General features: G+C 43.5%; 2 protein-coding genes across 3 annotated transcripts in view; both read right to left on the minus strand.

The window, feature by feature from the left end:
* The window catches only part of MAP7 (microtubule associated protein 7), a 160,639-nt gene extending 156,415 nt beyond the window's left edge, over nt 1–4,224 (minus strand). The window contains exon 1 of the mRNA XM_054987089.1: nt 4,136–4,224. Coding sequence (XP_054843064.1) covers nt 4,136–4,208 — 73 coding nt within the window. The 5' untranslated portion in view covers nt 4,209–4,224. The remainder of the gene's footprint in view (nt 1–4,135) is intronic.
* A 5,196-nt stretch (nt 4,225–9,420) lies between these two features.
* MAP3K5 (mitogen-activated protein kinase kinase kinase 5) overlaps nt 9,421–27,043 on the minus strand; it is a 167,355-nt gene continuing 149,732 nt past the window's right edge. The window contains exons 27-30 of one of the 2 annotated variants that reach the window (XM_054975933.1): nt 25,152–25,264; nt 23,476–23,588; nt 12,641–12,717; nt 9,421–10,306 (exon numbers count right to left, since the gene is read on the minus strand). In XM_054975933.1, coding sequence (XP_054831908.1) covers nt 10,246–10,306; nt 12,641–12,717; nt 23,476–23,588; nt 25,152–25,264 — 364 coding nt within the window. In that variant the 3' untranslated portion in view covers nt 9,421–10,245. Of the gene's footprint in view, nt 10,307–12,640; nt 12,718–23,454; nt 23,589–25,151; nt 25,265–27,043 lie in introns of those variants that run through there. The other variant, XM_054975943.1, reaches the window with a different exon arrangement.

Below are 27,043 nucleotides of genomic sequence, written 5' to 3' on the forward strand. Positions count from 1 at the left end.
GGGCACTGCCACCTGCTCCGCTCCTGATCCCGGCTGTGTGAAGGGGGGCATTGCCACCTGCTCCATGCCTGATTCCAGCTGGGGGAAGAGGAGGCAGGCCTTACCACCTGCTCTGCTTGTGATCCCAGCTGTGTAAAGGGGACGGACATTGCCTCTTGCTCTGGGTTAAGGTGGGGCATTGCTGCCTGCTCTGCGTCTGATCCGGGCAATGTGAAGGGGGGACGGGCATTTCCACCTGCTCCGCTCCTGATCCCAGCTGGTTGAAGGTGGGGGCTGGCATTGCCACCTGCTCTGTTCCTGATCCCAGCCGGGTGAAGGCAGGGGGCAGGCATTGCCACCTGCTCTGCTCCTGATCCCAGCTGGGTGAAGTCGGAGGGGGGTATTGCCCCCTGGTCAGTTCCTGATCCCAGCTTGGTGAAGTTGGGGGGATGGGCATTGCCCCTTCTCTGCCCTTGATTCCAGCTGGGTGAAGTCGGAGGCGGGTATTGCCCCCTGCTCCTGATCCCAGCTTGGCGAAGTTGGGGGGATGGGCATTGCCCCTTCTCTGCCCTTGATTCCAGCTGGGTGAAGTCAGGGGTGGGTACGGCCCCCTGCTCAGCTCCTGATCCTGGAGGCACACTAGGGTAGGAAATGAGTTGCCTGGAACACAGTTAGCCTTTTATATAGTAGGGTAGTCCTCCTGTCTCTTGAGATTCAAGGCAGATTACACAGTGTAAGTCAATATGATCAACAGTTGGAACATTCAATAAAGACAATTCATCTCATCCAAGATTCCTGAAGTTTCACAGACCCTTTGCCCAAAAACAAATATATCGCTCTGGAGGATGATAGTTATGATCACTCAGATCCAGGGATTGCCTCTTCAGAAAGGGCTTCATGATTCTCCTTCAGCAAGAAATACAGTTCAGCACAAATATAGTTAGCAACTAGGGTTACCAGGTCTCCTTACCCTCCCAGCAGGAGGGGGAGGCTCCTGGCATTCACTATGGAGGCATTCTTGCATGTGTGCATAGCGTGCATGTGCACTCTTGAAGGGGGCAAGATGATGCCACTTCATTGTGCTCGGTGGGAGCACAACCACTGCGAGTTGGCTTGGATGGTTTTTTGCCTCCCTGGCCCATTCCACAGGCCTCTTTCCCCTACCAGCCATGTGAGTGACAGCAGGGGGAAGATGCTAGGAGTGGGGAATCCCCTGTCTCCAGTAGGGGACTTGGCAGCCCTATTTACAATATTATAGCTTAACCCAGAAATCTGTTGAGAACTTGTTTTGATATAAAGGGCATTTATTTGCACTGGTTTTTATTTTCACACTAGCTCCCGATTCTGTATAATAACAATAACATTCGATTTATATACTGCCCTTCAGGATAATGCCCACTCAGAACAGTTTACAAAGTATGTCATTATTATCACCACAATAAAACAACCTGTGAGGTGGGTGGGGCTAAGAAAGCTCCTAGAAGCTGTGACTGACCCAAGGTCATCCAGCTGACTTCAAGCAGAGGAGTGGGGAATCAAACTCAGTTCTCCAGATTAGAGTCCTGCACTCGTAACCACTACACCAAACTGGCTCTCTGGCTACACCAAACTGGCTATTGAAGAGCGGATAGCTTGGTACTGATCTTTATCTTACTAAAATCTACTGAACAATTCTTCATTACCTTATATCTGGATCAATTACTTTTATTTCTAAGCACATCTGTAAAAGCATACAATATTAGACAATATTGCATCTGACGAAGAGAACTGTGATTCTCAAAAGCTTATGCTACAATAAAATTGGTTAGTCTTAAAGGTGCTACTGGACTCTTTAATATTAGACAAAAGGCAGATAACAGGAGAAAACAATACATGCTTATTTCAGTATTTAGTTTTGCCAGTACAATTGATATGATATGAATAGAAGCAAACACAGAAACACTGAGCAGATCACATAACATGCCCTCCAAGAATTACTGGTAACACCAACTATCCTTAAAATTAGAATGCAGTGAACCTGGAATTGGCAAGCTACACTGGAAACTACAACAAATCAAATGCAAAACCATTAATCATGCACACCATGCCACAGCTATGGTAAACGTGTCTTTGGGTGTACATTTAAATTTATTACCATGAGTCACTCCATTAAGGCCAACTAAGTTACCCATGCATACACTTCTTCAGAGGCTTTGACTGCAAATGTACACCTACTTTTCAGTAGAAAGCTTTCAAATCAGATTAACCACACTCTGTAGAAATCAGTATGCTGAAAGCTTATGCCTTTAGAGAATTTGCCAGCCAACCAATAAAAGCCTAGAAGGGTTTATTTTTAAATGCAACATCCAGCAATATATATTGCAGCCACTTTAAATCAAAAAGGAGTAAAAGGCCAAGCTGCCTCCTGAATCACAATGGATAAAGGTCCCATGCCATCCACCACAACTATAGAGAGGAAGAAGGATGGAAGAAGTGGCCTCACCAGGCCTTGCATTGTGATGTTGTTTACCTATATACCTGAAGACTCACAAGACCTGAGGTTTGGCTTTAAGGTCTCAGAAGGCTTGACACAGAAGCAGGCTGGTTTTTTGCCTTACCCTCGTATCAATTATCCAGCTGGTTCTTGAAGAACATCAGCCCCACTGAACAGTTATCTTCCCAATTTAGTTTAGCTCAAGTGGAATTGTTCTTCAAAAAGGTCAAGCAAGGTGCTGCAAACCATGATAGGAAGGAGAGGCAAGAGGTAAACAGGGACATAAGCAGCTTATTGTAATTAAGCACCCAAATATAGTATTTAGGGGAAGTGACATTCAGCTCTCTTATTTAAGAAACATGGCTGTTAAGATTTGGGAGTCTATAGAATAGGATGGAGCTAAAGTAGAGTTAATCCACTTCCCCCTCCTTATAGAAGAACCAGAGTTTGACATGAAAAAACGTTAGCAATAGAAAGAGTACTAGAAGAAACAGATTAGCCAAAATGGATGATGTAGGACAAACACATGGCTGAGCATCCCCATGATATGGTACAGCCAACAGTGGGTGCGGAACTCTAGATTAGAATGTATTTCATACATTTCTGTCTCCTCATAAGAGAGACTGGTAATTTATGGAACAACAGCCAAGGGGAAATGACTGTTGTATGCCAATCTGCCAAGGCAATGCAACAGAATAGGTTATAACAACCCCCTCCCCATTAACTAACTGGCTTATTTATGTCACATTCCACCAATACAGTTACAGCCGGTTTAATCCCAGCTATTGTAGCACCTGCTTTATTTCCATACACAAACCACCATAAATAGATTTTTTTTAAAAAAGCAGCAAAAAGTCATAAGAAATACAAAATGATAGTCACAGACAAATAAACAGAAGGGACTGGAAATATTGGATTCTACTGAAGAGCACACCCTTGACCCAACCCCATGCAACAACACAACAAACAAAAGAAAGTAAGGTTGTTTGTTTGGGGGGGGGGTGTCCTTTCAGGTGTTCTTGTTTTTGGCAGGACACCTGCTTCTCCAGCAACAGCATGAGAGACATTCAACAGGTACAGCTTCCTTCCACCTTTTTTCTAGAAAACAAACAAATGGAATGTCTGTCTGACGCAGAGTTGCTAACGGCACAGGGGGACCCCCACAGGAAAGAAAGGGAGCAACAAGCTTCCCTCGCTGTAGTTTCTCTTGCACGGTCATCGGTTCACTCTCATTTTGTTTTAAAAGTTGCACGATAAAGGCCCACTTTGGGTCCTCCCCTCCGCATTTGGCTCTAGATAACGGGGCTGAAACCCGACACTTTCGCCCAAGATTCAGGGCACACAAAGCAATGCTAGAACAAGAGCTATATGAGGGGGCGGGCAGGGGACAGAAGGGCAACGGGAGTCATTAGCACCTGTTCGAGGTAGAGGCGGCTGTGCAGAGCAGCCGGGGAGGTGGCCGCTCTCAGGCGGGCCAGCGCTCTCTCCCGCGCTCCTCCGCCCAGGGCAGCATCTGGGGTGCTGCGACTGCGAGCCCCCGCTCGGACGCCGCATCCGGATTCTCGCCCGGGAGGGGGAGGGGAGCCGGGCATCCTGGCGCCCGCCGCCTTCCAAGCGGAGCCCGCCCAGGTGCGTCTCACCCCAGCCCTCGGAGAGCGAGCTGGAGAGGAGCGAGCGACTCACCTGCCCGAGCAGAGGAAGCCGCGCCGCTCCTCCGGCCGGCTTGCCCGGCTACGCCGCCTCCTGCCTCCGCCATGTCGCCTCCGCCAGCTCCGCCGCCCCGCCCCGCGGCGCCTCTGACCCTCCCTCGGGGAGCGGAACGTGGCCTGGGCAGGTGAGCGGCAGGAAAGGCGCGCGCCGCAGCCAGGCAATCCGCTGCCGGTGGCGCAGGGAGGAGCGGTTGGCGCGTACGGCGCAAACGCTCCCCCTAGCGGACAGGTCGCGGGACAGCTGGGAGCCGAGCTCGGCGGCGCCCGTGGGGCAAAGGCGAATGTGCGAGGCGCTGTAGTTCTTGCTGGCCTGGCAGGGGTCTAGCCGGGCAAGAGAAGGATCTCCCAGCAGCAATACGCAGCGGGAAGGGGGCGGGGGCGGGGGCGGGGGGCTCCAGTGCTTGGATTTCTGTCTGCTGTGTGGCTTTTGGAGCCTGGGGCGGCAAGGCGAGCGGCTCTTCTGCTCTGAACTTGCGCGTTAGCATTCCTGTAAGGGCTGGGAGGATTTGTTTCCCCAAACCATCGCTCCTTTGGTTTCCTTGACGATGCTTCTCCGCCAGCCAGCTCTCGTCTTCGCACCCAGCCCCCGCGGAACTGAGCGCTCTCCCCGTCCACTGCCAGCCCCTTTCGATTGTATTACACTGGTAAGCAGGCTCTAGCTCTAGGAGAACGCGCGAGTGAGCGGCTCCAGCCCACGACTGCCGATAAGACTCGCCATATAAAGCTGTTGAGTGAAGCTTCAGTTGAAATCCACAAAACAGTCGACAGAAATGAGCTACGGACCTTGAAATGATGGGCGCCAAAGAAGAGCAGCAACTGATGCTGAAGATGCGTCTCGCTCCATGGCGGCGGGTGAATGAATGCTCTCTCTTCTTTGGAAAGCAGCTGTGACCGATGTTCAGATTTAGGATTGTATATCGTAAAGTATATAAACCTAGATGAAATTATAACTACTTTTCAACAGCCAGAATTTACAACCCAAATATTATCATTACTGTTTCAGTCTTCCTGCTCCTAGGGTGGTCGACTTCATACCACATCTTAGATTTTATTTTTTGTCAGGGTGCACGAAGGTTCACTTTAAGCATCATGTGGTGAAGGGACAAACTCCTCTGCGTGTGTTGTTTTGTAGGACCAATATGGCATCATCATGGGCCTTCTAAGAACACTGGTCAACTATCTGACGAAGGAAGCTCTGACTCTCGAAATCTCCTCTCTGGAAATCTACTTGGTCTTTAAGGTGCTGCTGGACTCGAATCTTGCTTATCTCCTTGGAGTAATTCTCTTACAAGCGTCAAACCAGGAATATAATGTTGACCCAATATCCCGCTCCCTCCTAATGGTGTTAAAAACCACAGCTGCAATTGGGGGTGGGGGGGGGCATTTAACTTACAGTGAAATTTTCTGGTGGGCCATTGCCCTAGAAGGTCACAGGTGGCCAGGCCCAGGAGTAAGCCCAACCAAGCCCCAGGAACCATCTGATTAATTCTGAGGTTCTGCTATATAAGAGCTGGATTGCAAGTTTGCTGCTGGGTTATATTCAGAGTGCTAGTGATCTAAAGCATCTCCTCCCATATATGCCCTCCCACTCACTGAAATCTGCTGGGGATAGCCAACTTGTGTTTCTAATTAGGATCAGGCTAAAGGTTACTGCTGAATGTGCATCTTCAGTTGCAGTCCCTAGAAGTATTGGATCCAGTTGCTTGCTGAGACCTGTAAGATCCAGGATATCCTTATCTTTCATTTGTTTGTTCAAGTCTTAGAGCCACATGCTAGTTGGCATGTGGGTTGTATCTGACATGGGGCTGGATCCAGAATAACATTTCCACAGATGCAACGATTTCCATTTATGGAACACATTTTTTCCATCCCTTTCTGTGGCCCCCCCGAAATGCTCCACAAAACCCTGCTTGGGGGGGGGGGAGGGGACTGCTGGAAACAAAATTTTTGGCTGCCACAGGAGATGGACAGGAGAAATGCTTTGCACCCATGGAAATATCTAGTTCTGATCCTAGCCTATAATTGTGGTATTGAAAGTTTTATTTAAATAAAACTGTATTATTTATTTTAGTTTATTTTGTAACTTCCTTTGGGAACTGCTTAAAAGCATGAAGTTCTCTAAATACTTTTTCATATAGCATCATGGAGGGAGAGGGATGGTTGAGCTTTGCTGTATTTTGAGTGAAAGTTTTAGCTCTGCTGTTGTACAGCAGACCCCTCCCCCCTTCATCCAGAATTAAAAGTGATTACAAGCCCATTCAGGTATTTTCACCTCCTTGTGGCTGTTTTTGCTCACACTCACAAATGACATGTGAGAATTTGAACTCCTCATGTGCAGGTCCAAGAATAGGCAACATTAACATCCCATCATCAGTTTTCCCCACACCTAGCAACACCAACTCACTAACACTGCATTACAATTGGGCTTGCAGTATTAGTTCCTGTGCATTAAATTATATTAGCATTCAGTGATAAATAGGTTCCAAAATGACACTGCTTACACCTTCATAGGAACAGCTGTGCCCAAAACTGTATCTTTTTAGTCAGGAAACAATAAACCATATCATGATGTGGGTGGCATGTTCCTTCGTACACAGCTTGCTTTCACATGCTGTGTATCGTGTTTAGAAGAACATTTCTTCAGCAGAGTTCATGATGCCACAAATTAGTATACCTGCTGTGGCCATAACACACCCATGTTTGTGGTAATTTGAGTTCCACTGTGATTTCTTTTGACTTTTGCTGGCAGAGAAATCCCAGTGAAATTGCACTTGCCTTTTTTTCAGCAGAAAAAAAGCAGGTTCCAAGGAGCTGAGTTCTGTCTTGTGTGTGTGAGCTGTTACACAGAAATGATGCTGGCAAGTATAGAAAAGAAGGGAAACTGGGGGGAGGTGACCTGTCATTTAATATAACTGCCCATACATTTTTGCTTACCATTCAGTGTTGTTAGGGCCTTAACTTGGTAATGACCACCTGCCAGTTACACTCTTCTTGGTGGGTTTGTCAGGGAAATCATTTCCAGAACATCAGATTCCCTTCTTGAGGGCCCAGAATACACCCAGACTGGTCCGATGGAATGCAGATGTCGAAGGAAAAGTGGGTGCTCTTTTAGACACTTTAGATTTTTAAAAAAAAATTATTGCCTATCAGGATGCTTCCTTGGAATTCCTTTTGGGAATGTTGGACAAGGTTGTGGGTCTATTGAAACCAATCCTTTTTAGAGACTTAAGGATGAATAAGAAACAATTTTGTCTGGTAGAATAATTGGTGTGACAAAGAATGTTGTTCTTTCAAACATCAAATAACTCAAGTTCATCTTAAGCCGAGGAGAACCTATAGTTCCCAAGTATACATCAAGCTGAACCAGCTAAAAAGGAAATTCAATCAAGTGGTCAGCAATAAAAAATATGAAAAAATCAGAAAGGGATGGAACTTTCTAAATCTTGCCTCTCAAAACAATGATCCGATTTTGGGGGGGACCTTGGTTTCTAATGTTATGAGAGGAAGAAAGGGGATAGATTTCTGTATTCATTGAGGTGCTTGGGAAAAATATTAGTCTAATCTTTTCAATGGCCCACTAACAAATGAAGAGCCTCTGTGGGAGCAAGGGATGCGCCCAGCTTGGCCTAGAGTTTTGCCTGAGGAGATAGGGACCTTAGTCAAGAAACTAAAGGAGCCAAAACACTCCAGTTGCCATGATCAGCTCAGTATCTTTTCTGCTAGATTCTTCCATAGAATCATGGGAGTTCCACACTGCATGGCAGGAACCATACTGAGAGCTGAATTAGGCATGCACTCCCTAGAGGCAAGGGCCTCAGCATCTGCTTTTAGATTTAAGCTCAAATTAACTCCCTGGAAATGGGTGGGCTTTTTTTTTTTTTTTTACTGAGGAGGATGCCTTTAAAACAACCTGGCAGAAATTGATAACCTCCCACCTGGATTGGCTGGGGATTTTCCCTAACGATGTCCATTGTGCCAGTCCGATTTTTAATAGAAACTTGATTTTGAGACATCTTTATGCTCTAGATGAGTTCAGTACCAGAATCTGGGATGATAGAATTTGTTCTCCTCTCTACTTGGGACTGGCAGATCCAAAATCTAGTCCAGCATATCTCGACTACTTGACAGTTGCTAAATACTGACAAGCCTGTATGTTGGCTCACTTTAATTCAATCCCAATGGCAGCATTATCTAGCTGTTTTGGAAGGATCCCATTAGCAGATAGACTTTGCAGCTGCGACACAGGGAGTCTTGTAGTCTTGCTCCATTTTATTGGATTGTCCAAAATTACATAGGTATAGAATTATGCTTTTTTCTCCCTTTTTGAAGGATCTGGTCTGTCTTCTGGCCCATTATAAGTTACAGATTCTTTTGGCTGGAAGTGATCGTACTACTACTCTGGCAGTAGCCAAGTTTCCCCCCTATGTAATTAAATCTAATAGCCAGACCTGGACAACCCAATGTTTTAGCTGTTGTAGTTATATTTGTTGTTCCCATTATCATTATTTGCTGTTATTACTACTGTTACTTCTTTGTTGTTCTGTTGTTAAATTATTGATGCTCAAGACTTCGCATCATAAGAGCAGAGAATGACAGACAGACAGAAAGGATTTACCTCGTACAATAGTTCTTATTGTCAATCGCTTTTCATCACTGTTGCAAAAACAGAACTGGGAGTCGCATTTTTGTGGGAAAATAAGACACTTAAATGGCTTTTAAACCTAAGATTGCTATTAGAAACAATACTCTGGAACAACATAATGCAGTGAATAGTGGGGGAAATGTTTTGATCTTTGTTATAGGCAACACTAAAATTTTGGATATTGAGGCTTTATGCTGCTAATTTTATTCAAGGATTCCATATATATCTAACCAATTTTCCTCTCCTGCACTGAAGGAAGAACACAAATAGTTCCATCCTACATGCTGTTATAAACAACATATTCAGTGGGAGATCTGTGAAAAGACATCACTGAAATCCACCTGCAGGGGACTGCCAATCTGCTCACAGCAGCAATGGAGGGAACTGGATATTTAACTCTTTCCTCTCATGCTGTTTCCTGTCATATATCACACTTCCCCCTTATCATCTGACTTGTAGCAGTGTGGGTGATGTCTGTACCTGTCTGTTTTATTCCCAATAGCTGTTTTATTTTCATTTGTTCTTCATTTATGCCTGCTTGCTATCATTCAAGCCTTTCAGTGACGCCTTTAAAAACACTCAAGAAATGTGTTAGAATTGTACATTATCCTTTATTTCTTAAATGTATGTCAACATGGATAGCTTTAGAACAAGCTAACAGTACTATATATAGTTCAGGCATATGTAACTGGTACAGTTCAGTAGTACGTAACACTAAAAACAAATGCACTGAAGACTTGTAGTTAAGTTACTAAAAATAAACAATATAAACATTTAAAGTGGACTATAAGTACCAATTGTTACATTCTGCATACTAGAAAGAATGAAAAGCAACCAACAAAACTATACATGATAATTCCACTCTAGATTATGAACACACATAAGGATCTTGACGAACATTTCTGACTGGGACTCCTTGCCCCACCTACCAAGAACATCCTGACATAAGTCTTTCACAATACCAGCCCTAAAAAGCTCCAAGCTGTACACAAGGCCACCTTAAAACAGAAATGATGTGCCTCCTTTCCACAGTGAGGACAGACTCAGTCCCATAATTCAACCTGCCCTTTTGCAAGTTCTGGCACATATATAAAACTGAGAACGTTAATCTTCACATTTTGGTTTGGTTTCAGTGATGTAAGAATTACACAGAATCTTACAACTGGTATGTATAATATCAGCATTGGCATTTCTTAAACATAATAGCTGTTCCAACATTTTAGAAAAAGAGAAGATTCTACTTTAAAAAAAATTAAACTAAAATAACATTTACTGTTGTAGACACACTCTACATACTTTAGGAGTAGATGCAGCCAGAAAGCTGCGGTGTTCTTAACAATGGTAAACAAATACTGGATTAAAGTGCAACAGCATCTCTGATGGAGCTCCTACTCTGTGCTGCAGGAAAGCTCCAGTTCTCTGTGGAGATGGAGGAATTCTTTTCAGGTGTGCTTCTCTCGGAAGTCAGAGATGGCCTTCCACAACGTGCATAAAATACCACCTCTGTAAGAGAAAGTCGCAATGGAGCTTTTACTCACAACAAAGAGGTTTTGGACATTCTCAAGCAATAGCAAAACACTTTTTTAAAAGTTCCCAATGACGACAATATACATAAGTGATGTTAAAAATTCTTTATAGTCTGGAGTGAGTCACTTGTGAAGGTAAGGCAAAAACTGGAAGAAACCATTGCTAAAACAATGTAATGCAGGGGTTAAAGCTGAATTACAGATGTGGAATATGCAAAATGCCCAAAGTTAAAACGCTAATACAGATATCTCTATATTAACCACTGTATGAGGAATAAGAAAGATTGGGAGAAGGGAAGTAAGCCAAATACTCTTTCAATTTTTATTTTGAGTGACGCCTGGAGAAACGGAGGTAGATAGGGAACTGAGGATCATTTGGGTTGCGCTGATGCATGTAATATGTATGCAGGCCTGATGTAGTTATGACACAACACCAAAGACAAGGAAAAAACTTTTAATGTGCAGAAGTTGTCCAATATCTTTTATTGCCTCACCCCCAACTTCCATCAGTTTTCTTCTACTACTAATGTACCTGTTAGAGTGTCAAACTAGAATCTAGGAGACCTGGCTTTAAATCCCCCACAATACCACTTAGTTTGTTACAATATTAGGTGTGTTCTGAGAAGAAAACTGTTATAATTTCAGATCTGGGCTTTGGGGAGGCTCAATGATTGATTATTTCCAGTTAGGACATTACCAACTCAGGATTTAGATTGATGTGGTTTTTTGGGTTCTGGAGTTTGGGACCATTCTTTTCAATTGGGAATCTATATGAGGCCTGGGGCAGCTGTTTATAAAGATAATGGCACTAGATTTGCACAAAGCACAGTCCTCCCTCCAATCTAAAGACTTCCTAAGTTTTGAGCACATTGAGCAATGGGGTTTGATTTTACAGATCCCTCGAGTAGGTGCTTCTCTGAACAGCTACATTTCTCTCTATTGATTCCTAAAATGGTGGTCAAATGGCAGCCTAGCAGGAGAGCTCCAACTGGCCAGCAGCATTTTAAAAAACTGCCTGTATTTATTTCATTTCCCTACTTTTACAGTAACCAACTGTTGACAAAATATTTACTTTTCTGCTGAAACCTCTGTTTGCTGTCCTTCCTTGTGGTTTGTTGCTTGTTTCCTTTCACAAAGGTTTCCTTTCCAGAAAATCCTTGTTCCATCCCTCCTGCAGGTCTGCCATTATTCCCTATGGGGGATTTTTTCAGGAGAAGGGAGACTGGAGTGGCTATTTTTTGACCAAATGACACCAAAACTGTGGAGAAGCTATTGCTGCCTGTTCACTAAAGTACCTCCAAGTCTCAAGCAAATTGGACCAAGAGGTATAATTTATAGGCCCCTGAACAAGGTGCCCCCACCCATCTAGAAAGGGCTCCACCCCCACAAAGGAGGGAGGGGAATAGAACTGCCACTCTCTGCAGCTTGTTTTGAAAGGTGACTGGGTGACTGACTGAGAGCAGTCTATGGTCCTCCCTTGCAAGGATCCAACTGGAAGAGAGAAATGCCATTGCCGGGGAAATCAGCAGAATATGAGCACATGCTGTATTGCTGTTAAGCAGTTGAATTTGAGGGGAAAACACATAGATTGTTTGAGGGAGGGATTTTTTGTAATACCTAAAGATCTTGGATATGTTTTACTGTTCTGGATAATTATGGTAACAATGTGAAACGCTGATTTCTGTGCACATTTCCAGCTCAGGGATTTTTCTAATGAGCACCCCTATTCAGTATACTCTCTCAGCCTACAGGGTTGTTGTGAGGATAAACAGGGGGAGGGAGAACAATGTATGCCACTCTGAAGTTTTTGGAAGTAAATAAAAATGTGCTATATACATAGATAATATCACTAGAATTTGTCCCATTTAACAGTAGGATAAATGATCATATCTGTACTGGAACCAACAATGGACTTACAGGATGGATCAAGTTGTGATTGATCAATGTCAAGCCTGTCAATTGTACTTTTCTAGCAGAATTTTCTAAGAATGCATAACAATGACAGATTATAAAATCATTTCATATAAAAAGAGAGCGTTGTGCAAACGTTGCCTGTATTAATCTTTTTCTATTTAAATAGCCACTAACTGCATTCTTGCTAAATAAATGCACTGATTTAACTAGCCATCTCATATATTTTTCATTAAGAAGATAATACAATTTGTATAAAAGTCCAGTAAATAAGGATTCTGTATAAATGTTCACGTTTGAAGCATGATGTTATCACAGAACTATAGCAAACATTGTTTGTATAAGACATTAGGAAATAAAAGTACTATGTTATCTGTTTTTTTTAAAAAAATAAAATTACCTGAGCCTAAGGCATTTTAGATCATCTCTTGTAACATAGCAGAGAATGTCCATTAGAGTGTAGTCTTCTGCTAAAAACTAAAGCAAGAAATTTACAATGAAAATTGTGTTGGTCATGCTATCAAATAACATTTTGACACTTCTCCAAAAATTTAAATATTCCTGATTAAATAATAATTTATCGATATAAGAAATGCATATGCATCAAATATACATAGAATGTACAAAAACTAGTGATTTTTAGTACATTAATTTTGCCATTATTGCAAAAATAATTTTATATTTTGTACTTGAAAATAAAATGGTAAATTTACATGGTCACCTATGACATAGCAATGTTGTTAACAGCTAAGCATGCTTAAATTAACTAAAATCAATAGACTTAATGTTACAACTCTTTCTGTTGGATTATAGATTTTATGTGGTACAAAATACCTAATTCTTCCATATTTACTTTCACACGAATACACATACAGAGCACTATATAACTAAAACAGATAAGAACCAACAATAACAAAGTTGGTCAGAGATCTGGCCAACTGAGAAGTAGTACAAAAGGTGCTATGAAAACTTAAATGAGAAAAACACTTTAGAAAACTTGTGCATGTACATTTTCTCTTTGAGGGAATGCACATCAAACAGCAGGTCTAGTAGATGGCCCTGACAAAGCTCATCTACCTAGTGAAGGCAACGTGCCTCCCCAAGCATAAGTATCTGGATGTTTATTAAGAAACTGCCTCCTTGAAGGCCTCTACCCATCCTCGGATCACTTTGTGTTGGAATTTCCCAGTAAAATGTACTGTGCAAACTAATTTTAGTTTTACCCGTGAATCTGTATGAACTTCTGATTTGTTCAGAATATGTGCACAGAAGCTGCTATGCTGCACTCTGAGCCTGCCAAAAATACATGGATGTGTATGTCCTGTCTGAGGTGTCCTAGGATCCTGCCCGGTCCAGAGTCATTAACAGCTATCTCCAGAGTGGGAATTATCTTGTGCAGTTTCATACTGCACAATCTTATCCTCCATGTAAAGCCTTTAGGAGAACTCATTTGTAGATACGGAATTGGCTGCCATCAATATGCAGATGACGCTCAGCTCTGTACCTCACTATCAAAATCACAGCAGGAGAGAGTAGAGATCTTGGGTTGCTGCTTGGCAGCTATGGTCAAATAGAAATTGAACTCAGACAAGACAGAAGTTGGGAAGGAATAGATCTTGAAGGACATTGTACACTTCGTATGCCAGTTGACTACTAGTGGTGGCGAAAGAGGCACTGGATTCCTCAAGGGATGTGGAGGAAAGACAGGAACTAGGAGCGAACGATGAAACACTGAGTGAATTCATAATGTGGGTGGTAGTTGTAGCCGATAAGCTGTTGGGTTGATCTCTGCAATGAGGAGGAATGGACTGATGAACTGGGCATCGAGTTTTCGGGAGAGTTGTTGGCTTCAGACATGCTGGTTTGAAAGCCAGGCCCAATCTCTCACTTTCAGAGGTTTACCTGATTGGGGCTTGTGGTCAGCTATCTCCTTATAGGATTCCTTGGCCTGTCGTAATTGTTCTTGCAAAATCCTCTGGATGGTTTGGAATTCTTGCACAAATTCATCAGCCACAGGGACATTTTGGGAAAGGGTGGTTGGGGGGAAGAACCGAGGGTGGTAGCCATAATTAGCCATGAATGTTTGGTGAGTTGACGAATGAAGTGCATTGTTTTAGGCAAACTCGGCCAGCAGGAATAAGGTTGCCCAATTGTCCTGTTGATGGTTCATATAACACTGGAGGTACTGCTCATTAGCATGTTCAGTCTGGCCATTGGATTGGGTAATCCATGTAGTCTGAAAATGTACTGAATGTAGAGATGAGTGGTTTTCTGAGCCGTGGGGAGTCCAGAGTGGGGAACAGAATGGGCCATCTTGGTGAGGAGATCAACCATTACAAAAATGCTTGTGTGGCCCTTCGAACATGGCAGGCCCATGATAAAGTCCATTGAAACCGACCAACAGGGCCCTATGGGAGTTGATAAAGGCTGTAATAGCCTGGACGGGTTACTGGGAAGGTCCTTTGCCTGTCTACAGACTTGAGTCTTCATGCTGGGCTACATCATTCTGAACCAGGGGCAGCGAGAACTCAAGTTAGAAGATGTATTGTTTTGTGGTGGCCAAAATGTCCACTGGGCTTTGTATCATAGGCTAGTTGTAGCACCTCTACCTCAGTGGCCTTAGTGGCATATATACTTGGCCAAGTGGGTTACCAGACCTTGGTCTTCAGTGACCCCAGCTTGCGGATGTAGGTTGGGTTCCTGGGGGCTTTGGAAATGCTTCCAGGTGAATGAGTCCTGCTTTTGTTGTTCTCGTATCCAGTCTGAGAATGCCAGAGGACGCTGAGTAGTGTCAAAGTTGTCTGGAAGCAAAATCGTGGCCAGGGGTGCTTCCTTGGTAGGAGGGGTGGCATACTCCAACTTCCAGGAAAGGGTGTCCATCTGCTTGTTTGGGAAACTCAGGATGTGGATGACTGTAAAATTGAACCAGGCAAAGAGTAAGGACCAACAGATCTGCCTCTGGTTCAATCACTGGGCTGTCTGAAGGTGTTCTAGATTGCATTGATCTGTGTGCACTTGTACTGGTTGTCAGGTCTCCTCCAAAAGATGCTGCCAAACTTCGAATGCTGCCTTAAGAGCAAGCAGCTCCTGTTCCCATATGGTACTGTTCCTTTCCACTGGAGTGAGTTGGCCGGAATAATATGCACACGGATGTGGTGATTCCCTGGAGGCTTTTTGCTGAGAGAGCACTGCCCCAGTCGCTGTGCTGGAAGCATCAGTCTCCATGATAAAGGGTAACTGAAGATCTGTGTAGTGTATGAGGTGTTTTGAGGTGAACTGAGCCTTAAGACTTTGGAAAGCTGGTTCAGCTTTGGGAGTCCACCAGAAAGGCTCCCAGGGGCACAAGAGCTTCATCAAGTATACTACTACAAATGCAAATGCCAGGATAAACTGTAATAATTGGTGAAGCACAAGAATCATTGAACATCTTTACAGATGCATGAAGCCTGCAATGACAGGGCAGGCTCTACCTTTTTGGGATCCATTTTAAGCCCTTGAGGTGAGATTACATGCCCTAGAAATTCTACCGAAGGCAAATCAAATACACATTTCTCCAGTTTGGCAAATAGGCCATGCTGTTGCAACCGTTGCAAAACTGTGCAGACATGTTCAGTGTGCTCCACTGTTTCCTAGAATAAATTTCATCAAGATAAATTATGACAAACCAGTCCAAAATGTCCTGGAAGATATCATTCATTAATCTCTGGAACACAGCTGGCGCACTGGCCAGTGCGAACAACTTACTAGATATTCAAATTAGACATAACTTGTGCTGAAAGTGGTCTTCCACTCATCCCCCTGATGGATCCATACAAGGTTGTATGCATTGTGGAGGTCCAATTTGGTGTGAAACTTGGCTCCCCTTAAGCATTCTAAGAGTTCCGGTCCGGAATCAGGAGTAGTGGGTAACAGTCCCTGATAGTGATTTTGTTCAGGGTGCAGTAGTCGTTACAGAGTCTCAGTTCCCCACTTTTCTTCTTTATAAATAACACGAGAGCTGGGGTGGGAGACATTGAGCTGTGTATAAACCCTTGCTATAAGTTTTTGGCCAGAAACTCCTGGAGTGCAGCCAGCTAAGGTTCCAACAATGAATATAGGTGCCCCACTGGTGAAAGTTCATCCAGCACAAGATCAGTAGCAGAATCATATGGCTGGTGAGGTGGCAGTTTATCAGTTGCCTTTTCTTCGAATACATCCTGATGGTCTGCATAGCAGAAGGTATTGCCTTTGGCCATCCCCAGCAGTTGTTCTCCTTGCATTTTCCCCACCACATGCAATATCACTGGGATAGATGGGAATGCATAAACCCGGTGTCCTGGCCACCTTATCTGGATGGCGTCTCACAGGGAGGCTGTGTCCTGCCCCCCTCTGCAGCAGAATATGGGAGCCTTGATGTTTTCCATCTTTGTGAAGAGGTCTATGTCTGGGATTCTCCACTGTAGGAAGATCAGCTGTAAGTTCCATTCTAGAATTGATCATTCGTGAGTAGAAGAACCCAATCTGCTTAGTTTGTCTGCAACACTGCTGGAAACTCCTGGGATGTGTATAGCCTGAGATACCCTTGTATTGTACTGCCCACTCTCATATTGATGTATAACTTTCTCTCTTCTCTTAGCCATATGTCATGGACTTCAAAGTTCTGGCAATGTGCCCCCAACCTTCAAAAGAACCGTAAGAGATTACTGTGGTATCTGTTGGAAATACGTCTTGTGTACAGAGAAGGCAGAAGACACAGAATACCTACAGAGGGCAGCAGGTCTGACAGTTAGATAGCAAGATGGGATCCCTTCTTTCCTGAGGGTGCAGTCCTTGGTTATAGTCTAACAGAAACCAAAGCTGTAGGTGTCTCATATGCATTCTTGCCACTGGTGTGACTGCTGAAGTCGCTGCCATCAGGCATAACAGCATCTGAATTTTTAATGCTGACTGGAATCTGCATTTCAGAAAGGAATGTATCATAAACTGTATCTTTCTAGCCCTCTCCAAGGGTAAGAATGTTTTATTTTGCTCAGCATCTAAAACAGACCCTGTGAATTGCACCCTTCTTGCTCATTCAGGTGCGACTTATTAAAGTTGATAACAAGGCCCAAGTATTGACATGTCCTGACTGTCAAACTAATATGAATTTGAAGGGTCTCTCTAGAATGGATAGTGATTAGCCAATCACCTAGATTAAGATAAACAGAACAGCCTTGTTTTCTAATAAATGCAACTACAACTGCCATACATTTAGTGAATACTCTGGGAGCTGTTGCCAAACCAAAGGGCAAGACTTGATATTGATAGATCTTATCTTCCAACTGAAATCTCAAGAATTTCCTGTAATTCTCATGAATGAGAAAATGTGTGTCCTTTAGGTCAAGGACTGCAACCCGGGGTGGTGGTGGTGGATGGGTAGTAACTATAAAATCAAGGGAAGAGTTACCTCCTGAACTTGAGCACCGTGATAGACTTATTTAAGTCTCTCAAGTCTAAGATGGGTCTGTATCCTCCATCTTTTTTAACCACTAGGAAAAATCTCGAGTAGAATCCTAGTCTAGATTCCAACTGGGATGCTTCCTGTATCGTTCCTTTCCCAATTAGTGCTAGCAGTTACAACACCAGCTGTGCTGATGAGCATGTTGTCTTACTATTTATTTATTTTATTTATGTAATTTATAGTTCACCTTTCTCATGGAGACTCAAGGAAGATTACATAGTATGAGATAAGTACAGTCAATATCAAGAACATTTCCATAAACAATGCCATAGGGTAAATAGATACAAGTTCACAAAGACATAGCATTAGCAGGAATCTAAAGTCTATGGTGCCTAACTCATTAGCAGATCATCTGAGATCCCCTCCCTACAATACAGCCCTCCTATCTGAGTAAAAAATGCCTTTTTGAATAATTCAGTTTTGCATTGTTTGTGGAAAGCCAGAGAGTGGGGGCTCTCTCGACCTCTTCAGGCAGGCCATTCCACATAGTAGGGGCCTCCACAGAGAAAGCCCGTGTATGGGTTGCTGTTGATTTCACCAATGTGTAGGGTGGCACCTGCAGGAGACCCTGTTCAGGTGAGCGATGCTGCCGTGGAGGAGCATAGGGGAGGAGGCAGACCAAGGCCATGAAGAGCTTGTTAAGTGATAACCAATAACTTGAACAGAGCATGGTAACTAATGAGTAGTCAATGGAGTGACTGCAGGTTGGGAGTGATGTTAATGATCTTGCTCGCTCCTGATAACAGTTGAGCTGCAGTATTTTGCACCAATTGGAGTCTCTAGTTAGTTTAGATGGGAGACCTATGTATAGTGCATTGCAATAGTCAAGTCTTGATGTTAGCATAGCATGGATCCAGGTGGCCAGGTCAGCCGCGTCGAGGTGAGAAGCCATTTTCCAGGCTAGAGGGAGGTTGGAGAAAGCATTTTTTGTGGCTGCCTTAACTTGTTTTTCTAGTAGTAGCACTGGATCCAGTATAATCCATAGGCTCTTAACTGAGTCTGCAAGGGTCAAACGAACTCCAGCAAAAGTGAGGAGTACAATGTTTTTCAAGTTCTCTGCCTTCTCAACAAGCATCACTTCCGTCTTGTCTGGGTTCAGTTTCAATTTGTTCATTTTCAGCCATTTCACCACAGCTGTCAGGCAGTGATCCAAGATTTCTACTAAATCTTGTGGAGATCTGGATAGCAAGATATAGAGTTGGGTATCAACTCCATAGCTGTGCATGAGTTCTCCTTAAGGCTTTATACAGAAGTTGAATAACATAGGGGATAAGACTGTGCCCTGCAGAACCCCATAAGATAGGTCCCATTCTGGAGATAGTTGATCTCCGACAGTAACCCTTTGAGTTCATTCCATGAGAAATGATTTAAACCAGTCCCAGGCACATCCTTTGATGCTCACTTCTGTCTCTAGATGCCTCAACAGAATGGCATGGTCTACTGTGTCAAATGCTGCAGATAGATCCAGGAGGAACAATAAGGTATGGCCTTTGTCTATGTTCAGATAGAGATCATCTGCTAACGTTAGTAGTGCCATCTCTGACCCATGCCCTGGTCTGAATCCAGACTGGAAAGGGTCCAGAGCACTAGAGTTATCCAAGAAAGTCTGGACTTGGTCAGCTACCACTCTCTCAATCACTTTACCCAGAAAGGGCAGATTAGAAACTGGGCGATAATTGGCCACATCATTTTTGTATAAGGATGTTTTTTAATTAGCGGACGAATAACTGCCTGTTTGAACGGCCGGGGAAAATGCCCTGAGTCAGCGATTGATTTACAATAGACCTCCGTGGTTTACTTATGTAGTCCTTACTTGATTTTAACAACCAAGATGGGTAAGGGTCAAGCACACAAGTAGTGGCTTTCATAGATGTCAGAATTCTGTTAAGATCTGTCATTGTAATTGGTTCAAGGCAATCCAATGTAAGCCAGATGGTGCATTGACCATTTCTTCTATCTTGTCTGCATTGCAGCTAGCAGCTAGATCAGAGCATATTCATGCTATTTTATCAGTGAAAAACTTTAAAAAGGCCTTGCAGCTAATTGTCTGTTCCTGGGACTGTAAAGGTTCAGATTTAGAAATCAGAAGGTGTCTGGATATCTTAAACAATTGGGATGGTCGTGAACGAACCAACGCAATGATTGCTAAGAAATATAATTTCTTTGTTGTCCATTTCCACTTCATAGGTCCTCTAGCGGGCTCTGTAGTATGCTCTATCAGCTTCCGTACGAGTTTTTTGCCAGTGACTTTCTAGATGTCTTCCAACACTCTTTAGGTCAGCCAGCTCTGTGGTAAACCATGGGGCTGGATTCCGTCCCAAGGGCCAGAGGGGTCGACAAGGAGCAATGGTGTCTATAGCTTCAAGGAACTTTGCATTCCACGTTCCTACAGCAACTTCCATGGAGCTTGTGTCTGGAATTCTAAGATCCCCCCAAGTTATTTTGGAATCTAGAAGGGTCCATGAGCCTTTGTGGGCAAATCATTTTAATTGGACTCCCCATTTTGTTGGATGTTGGGGCTACATTCACTTTTGCCTTCAGGAGATGATGGTCTGACCACGGTTCAGGCTGAATCTTCAACTTTGAAACAAGACTTTCCCTCAAAGGCTCAGTGCAAAATATTAAGTCCAATAGGAAAACTCAGAGATGGGAAACTCTCAAACTCAATTTTATAACCACTCAAAACTATTTCCAATACCCAAATACCAGTAGTGTACTGAGTGAGTCTATCTCCAAAAGCCAACGTGGCATTGCAGCCTAGTCAGAATTGCTTCTGACTCTGCAGCAGATCTTTGGAACCAGAAGATGGGTCCCTTGCAGCTATGAACGTGGCTTTTTATGTCTCTGATATTGCCCCTGATCAGTCGGGTTCAGCTGGCTTTGAGAATACTGGTGATAAGGCTTCCTTTATAATATTGATGGTATTGCCTTCCTTTATAATGCTGCTGCTGCCTGCCAAATGGCTTCTAGCTGAATAGTTGAGAGGGAAGAACACCATATGATCTGACTGTCTGACGATCCTTCTGTTTCTCTGAAAGGTAATCATCAGTTTTAGGAGAAAACAAAGTCTGCTCCTTGAAGGGTAGGTCATCCACCTTGCTCCTGGTTTCTATAGGTAAGGTGGTAGACCGCAGTCATGCATGCCTCCTGAGAACTATTGTTGATGCCAGTGCTCTTGTTGAGGAATCAGCCAAGTTCCAACCAGCATTAATTTGCAGATTTGAAAGTCTGATCACCTCCTCTTGGATAACTTTAGCAAGCGCCCTCTGATCCTCAGGTAAGCAGTCATTGTAAGCAGCCATTTTATTCAAAAGGAATCTCTCATAGGCTTCCATAATAGTGGTGTAATTCGCTGTTTTAATGTTTAAGACTGACAAAGCATACACCTTCTTACCCAGCGCATCAATCTTTTTGTCCTCTTTATCAGTGGGCATAGAGTGAGGTTGTTGCCTTTGCCTTGTTTGCATTTCCTCAGTAACTAGTGAGTAAGGTGGTTGATGAGTAAAAAGAAAAAGGCAATTGTCCTCCTTTGTCTTATACAGTTCCTCAGCCTTCTTAGAGGTTGATGGAATTGAAGCTGGTTTCTTGAATAGGTGGTCATCATATCCAGAAACCCTTCAATCATGGAGAAGGCAATGTTGGCTGGGTTGCCAGAGTATAAGTGCTGCAAGATCTTATTTTTGGGTTTAAGTTCAGTGGAAAATATATTGATATCTAAGGATTTTGCCATCCTCAGCATTTGCTCCACACAGAGGAGCAAATGCTCCTCTATGCTCCTGTCCCCAACAGCTTCATCAGGCAAAGGATCAGAAGGGAAGCTAGGGCTCCTTTCCATAAACTGCTTTGGCTCGGACTCTGACGTATGGAATGCCATTGCCGATTTGGGTATCGAATGAGGTAGTCAAGGTCCCAGAGCTTCTGACTGATTCTGTGTGAGACACATCTCTCCAATCCATGCCTGATGCTGGAAGCCTCTCTTGTTGGTACCAGGGAGGACATCCATATGGGCAGCACTCCTAAAAAACAGTTCTCTGAATCCTTGAATGCACTGGATCCAGATGGGAATATATAACCTCACCTTCCTCTTTAGATGAGTAAATCCACTGAGTGAGGTGAGACTGTTTGAGGGGTTTCAACCTCATCCACCACTCCTATTTTGAGGTCAACAACTAGCCTCTGCTTAGGGCTCTCCAGCCTTTTCAAAGTGTGTCTCAACTTCGATCATGCTTTCTTACTAGAGGCTCTGAGGCACCGTGCACAGCCTCTCTCAACTCCAAGAATCTTGACTGATCAACCGTTAGATCCAGAGGTGATGGAGTCGAAGAATGAGCTCTCCTGGATGGTTCCAATGGATCCGTCGAGGAGGACCTCTGTCAGATTCAAGGAGAGGCTGTCGGATCCAAAGCTGATGTAGCTGTTGGTGTTGAGCTCGGTTTTGAGGTTGGATCTGCAAATTCAGTAAACTCAACGAGTGCAGAGGTCTTTGCTTTTGGGATGGTCATTGCCAACAATGCGCACTCCCACAATTCAGCCTTGAACCTAGTAGCTCATTTGGCTCTGGCCTTGGGAGTGAAAATCTGGCAGTGCTTGCAGGAGTTCACATTGTGGCTTTCCCCCATGCAAACGAGGCAAAGCGAATGCCTGTCTGTCTTCATCATTTTTGTTGCACATGGTGCATTTTTTAAAACAGAACTTTTTCAGCCATGAGCAAGTTAGAGACTTTGCTTTCTCTCCCTCCTTCTGTTTCTCCGTAGAAGAGAATCAGTGATAATGAAGCTCGCAAATAAGCTCCTACTGATGATCCTAACCGGTCAGCAGCAAAGTAGAAACTGGGGGTCAGGGGACGTGCTCCCCCAGAGCACGGGCATTTTTTGGCAGGAAATCGCCGCACAGGCACTGTGGGAGGAGAGAGCCCTCTCTTAGATGAGAAAAAAAATGGCAGGTATGTGCATGTGCAGTCCCATGTGAGACTGCACAAGAAGACCAACAATGAACATATGTATAGTTTCTGGAGCTCACACTACAAAAAAAAAAAGAACTGAGGCAATCCTAGTCCCTGTTAAAATACTAAACTCATGGGGTTAGATCCAGATTCAACTGGTATTTTTTTCATGGATTCCCCCTCCCCACTACAAACTACCCCAAGTCAAGGTTCTGTACCCTCAAGAGCAGTACTTTGTGGGGCTGCAGATGGAAGAGGGAGGCAGAGAAATCCTGTTCAACTGACACAAAATTTAGTCTAGAACTGATACTTTAGATGCAGAATGTTTAAGTACAGCAAAGTCAGGTGGGGGCTTGTTTAAATACTTTCAAAAATTATTTGAGTTCAGTATTCTTGAAGTTCTTAAGATATTAGCATGAAACACTTGATACATACAACACCTTAGAAAGAACTGTTAAAGCTCAATGGAAGAGCATGCAACTTGCATGTGGAATGTTCCAGATTCAATCTTTGGAATCTCTACTACCGGTCAAGGCAGACTCATGGGCTAGGCATCCCAAACATCTGACTGAGTATAATGCAGCTTCATTACCAGAATGTCTTTCAACATATTTTATTTAAATAATTTTTATATCCTGGAAGAATATACAAAATAGTAACGATTTTTACACCTTCTGTATGTTCTTCCCACTTCATCTTTCTCCCTTCACAATGGTGGGTCAAATAGCAGCTAAAGTTCTTGCTATTTGGGCACTGAACTTTAGGGTTTGACGAGATCACAAACCAAACATACCTAATAAAATATCTTTCCTACCCTGTTTATGGTTTCTTCATCAGCACCGTGAACTCGCAGCCAGTTAGTAAGATCAGGATCTTCTGGCCCTCTACTAGTGGTGTTAAGGTGTGAAACAGACAAGTCAGGGATATCTAGAACAATTTTTGAGACAAATACTTTAGTGTCTTTTTATGATTACATAGAACCACATTTTCATTAAACTTCTCAGCATTCACTCAGGCTTTTAGATGCTCTTAGATGCAAAATTTAACATAATGTGCCTTAAAACTATAAATGCAAGGGTCAAGTGATGTATAAGGATTATAAATGTCAACACTGAACTTTTGTGAATTACAAATTGAGGATGAAAAGACAGACAGGGAAAGGCTGCATTGACAATCACATAGTTGCAGCTCTTAGTACTTAGCTGACAGATTCAGTGGAGCTCATTTAGACAAAACATTTTTGTTCATGGCACTTCTGTAAATAAAATACAGTTGGCTAGATATTAGTTTACAATTTACTGTGAATGATTATGAAAACTGCAAGTAAAAAAAACACAGATGGACTCAATTAGCCATGAAAATGTTATAAAAATCTCAGTTTACATGTGTCAGGGAGTGTGAGCTCAAGTTCTGTGAATTAATTATAATTACTGCTTGTTAAGATAGATCAAGAGAGGTCGCAGTAGAAAAGAGCAAAAGTCCAGTCACACCTATAAGACTAACAAAATTTGTGGTAGGGTATGAGCTTTCATGAGTCACAGCTCACTTCTTTAGACATATTCTTCTTTGCTGTGTCTGAAGAAGTGAGCTGTGACTCAAGAAAGCTCATACTCTACCACAAATTTTGTTAGTCTTATAGGTGCTCCTGGACTCTTGCTCTTTTCTACTACTTGTTAAGAGTTGTGTTGCCTGAACTGATTCATGGGACCTTAAGGATTCTAACACTGGATTAAACTGTAGTCCATGTATTCTAGCTTTCCATTTCCAGCAGTGATCAGCTAGATGCTGCTGGGCAGTCAAAAGCAGGATTAAGAAGATGACAACCTTCCCTGTTGACTGTCAGGTGCTGGGAACACACAACATGGGAGGGCTTTATGCCTTCCTTCTGGGTTCCCTGGTGGCATCTGTCTGGTCACTGTTGAAAACAGATAATGGTCTAGCCGGATCCTTCATCTGATCCTGTTGAACTCATCTTATGTTCTCATAACAGAGTCAAGCTTTAAGAGGGACGGTCTCCTTATTTCAAGAAAAACATGATTTGAGATGTCAAACCCTTTAAAACAGATAATTCAATAACATTCATGCAAAGGGAATAACAACACTAGGCTCATTTAAAAGCAATCCAGAAAAAGAAAACTTATAGATATTTCTGGTATTTACTAAGAATATGTAAGTCCTGGTTCAGAATGAGATTTGACTGCAGAGGAAGGCACTGGAAAACCACTTCTGCTTCTCACTTGTTTTACTGCAGCTATAACAGTAGCTAAAATAATAGGTGTGCTATGGGTATACAATTCTTGTTTCAAAGGACTTACTACTACTGGCTAGCAAATGGGATAAATGTGCTTTTAACCCTGGAGACAAAGTAACTGAAAAAGAAGAAAAACTGGGCAAGGAGTGCCTGGAGAGTCTCTGACTGTACCAGCTTTCTTTTGAAACCATCTTCTGCTTTTGTGAGAACCATTGTATTTGAAAATTCTGATAGAGCACCTATTGGTTGAATTCTAAGCTTCAGATTTTTGATCTCATGTTCCTTTTCTTCTATAGCTTGATGCAACAAGGTTTGAAATTCTCTTTCCTTCTGCAGTAGCTCTTCAAGTAGTCTGTTAGAGAAGACAGAGAGAATTAAACATCACTGTATGTTTGCCAAGTGCCTATTAACATCAGTGAAAACTACAAACCACAATATAGCATTTGCAATTCCCCAAAGTGATTTCAATATGTTTGCAAACCTTCAGTGAAAAACAAGACTATAAAGCAGAGATTATCTGTACTTTGAAAACACTTGGGACATCTATATGCCCATTTCTGAAGTTCCAAACTTACTTCCAAGTAAATATATAACTACTTGTGTTGTTTCTATCCTGTTAGTGCTTCAGGAAATTCTAATAGAATAACACTGAATAGAAAATCAAGTCCATAAACAAGATCCATAAGCAAGATACTCTTGCTCTTCCCTTTTTATTTTTACTTAACATCAGGTCTGGTGAACCTGATCACTTGTGATATTTTAGTTGGTCCTCACAAACGGTATTAGGTATCACTAATCTATGGCACATCTACTTCTTTGTCAAACTGAATGCTGTATTTTGGAATAATCAAAGTGTCTGGTTGGGGAAAAATAGTTCCCTTGATAGGAATCATGAATTCAGAGGTGGAGACTTTGGGTATGTAGGTGTGATGCTCCTCAGGAAAGCAGAGTGGTGTTTTTTTTTTACGTAATTGCTGAACATTTTATGACACTCTGTCATCTGTAATGCTAGCTTGAGTGGTTTTGTGATATTGTGGAATATACATGTCTGTATAAAAAGAATGATCATACTTTGTTTCCTTGTCTGCAAGAGATTCTCTGAATAAAACTGAGTTTCGATGTCTTCGTGACTGTCTGCATGTTTGATCTACCATAAGCAGTCCTGAGTAGACATGGGCCCGATCCAAAAAAAAATTCCGATTCAGCCGTTCGTGGATCTGGGCTGCTGCCGAACGCAGGCCACCAATTCTAAACGATCAACTCTCGTTTACTGTCCGCAATCAGGAATCGGGGAGGCCAGCGCCCAGGGCAACCGTAGTCAGGCTCTTGCACGCGCACGCTCCTGAGTCGCCCACGCCCATGCAGCAAGCCAGCTGTCCCAGTGCGCTGCGGAGCTGGCGGCAGCGTGAGTGGCTCGGAGGCTGCCCACGCCGTTCACCTGCCCCGCAAGACAAGGGGCGGCCGGCTTGCCCGCACGCTCCTTGTCCTGGGGAAAGGTGAACGGCGCAGGCGGCCTCCCAGCCACCCGCACTGCCTTTTGCCTTTCCCCAGGACAAGGGGCGGCTGGCTTGCCCACGCGCCCCTTGTCCTGGGGAAAGGCAAACGGCGCAGGCGGCCTCCCAGCCTCCCGCACTGCCTTTTGCCTTTCCTTTGTGCCCACCCCCTTCCCCCTCCCTCCCCTGGGTTGCTGTTCTGTGTTTGGAAGGAAGCCTGCTAATCAAGGAAAGCTGGGCTTCCATTCGTGTTTCGAGGGCGACAGAAGGAGGGCAAACACAGCTCATTTCCCTGACTCCGATGCCCTGGGAATAAATTACTAGTGCCAGAGTGTCTGCAATTCCAAACAGAAACTGACCCATCTGATGTCCCGAACAAGCAAACTCCCGACCGCTGGATCGGTTGCCATGGACAGAACCGATTAGCTGAGTCACGATGGAACAAACGCCAGAATCGGGGAGTTTTTGAAATCGTAATTCAGATCGTGCCCATCTCTAGTCCTGAGCCTCCAACAGAGGGATGAAAAAGATATTGCTGGGTTGATGAAAAAGCCTGTATGTAGTTTCTAACAGTCTTTAGATGGAATGGAGGAGGTATTGTACAAGCAGGGTCAGATCATGGTGCTAAGTAAGATTTC

Source organism: Eublepharis macularius, chromosome 1 (genome assembly GCF_028583425.1).
Source record: "Eublepharis macularius isolate TG4126 chromosome 1, MPM_Emac_v1.0, whole genome shotgun sequence".
In the NCBI taxonomy this organism is placed as follows: domain Eukaryota; kingdom Metazoa; phylum Chordata; class Lepidosauria; order Squamata; family Eublepharidae; genus Eublepharis; species Eublepharis macularius.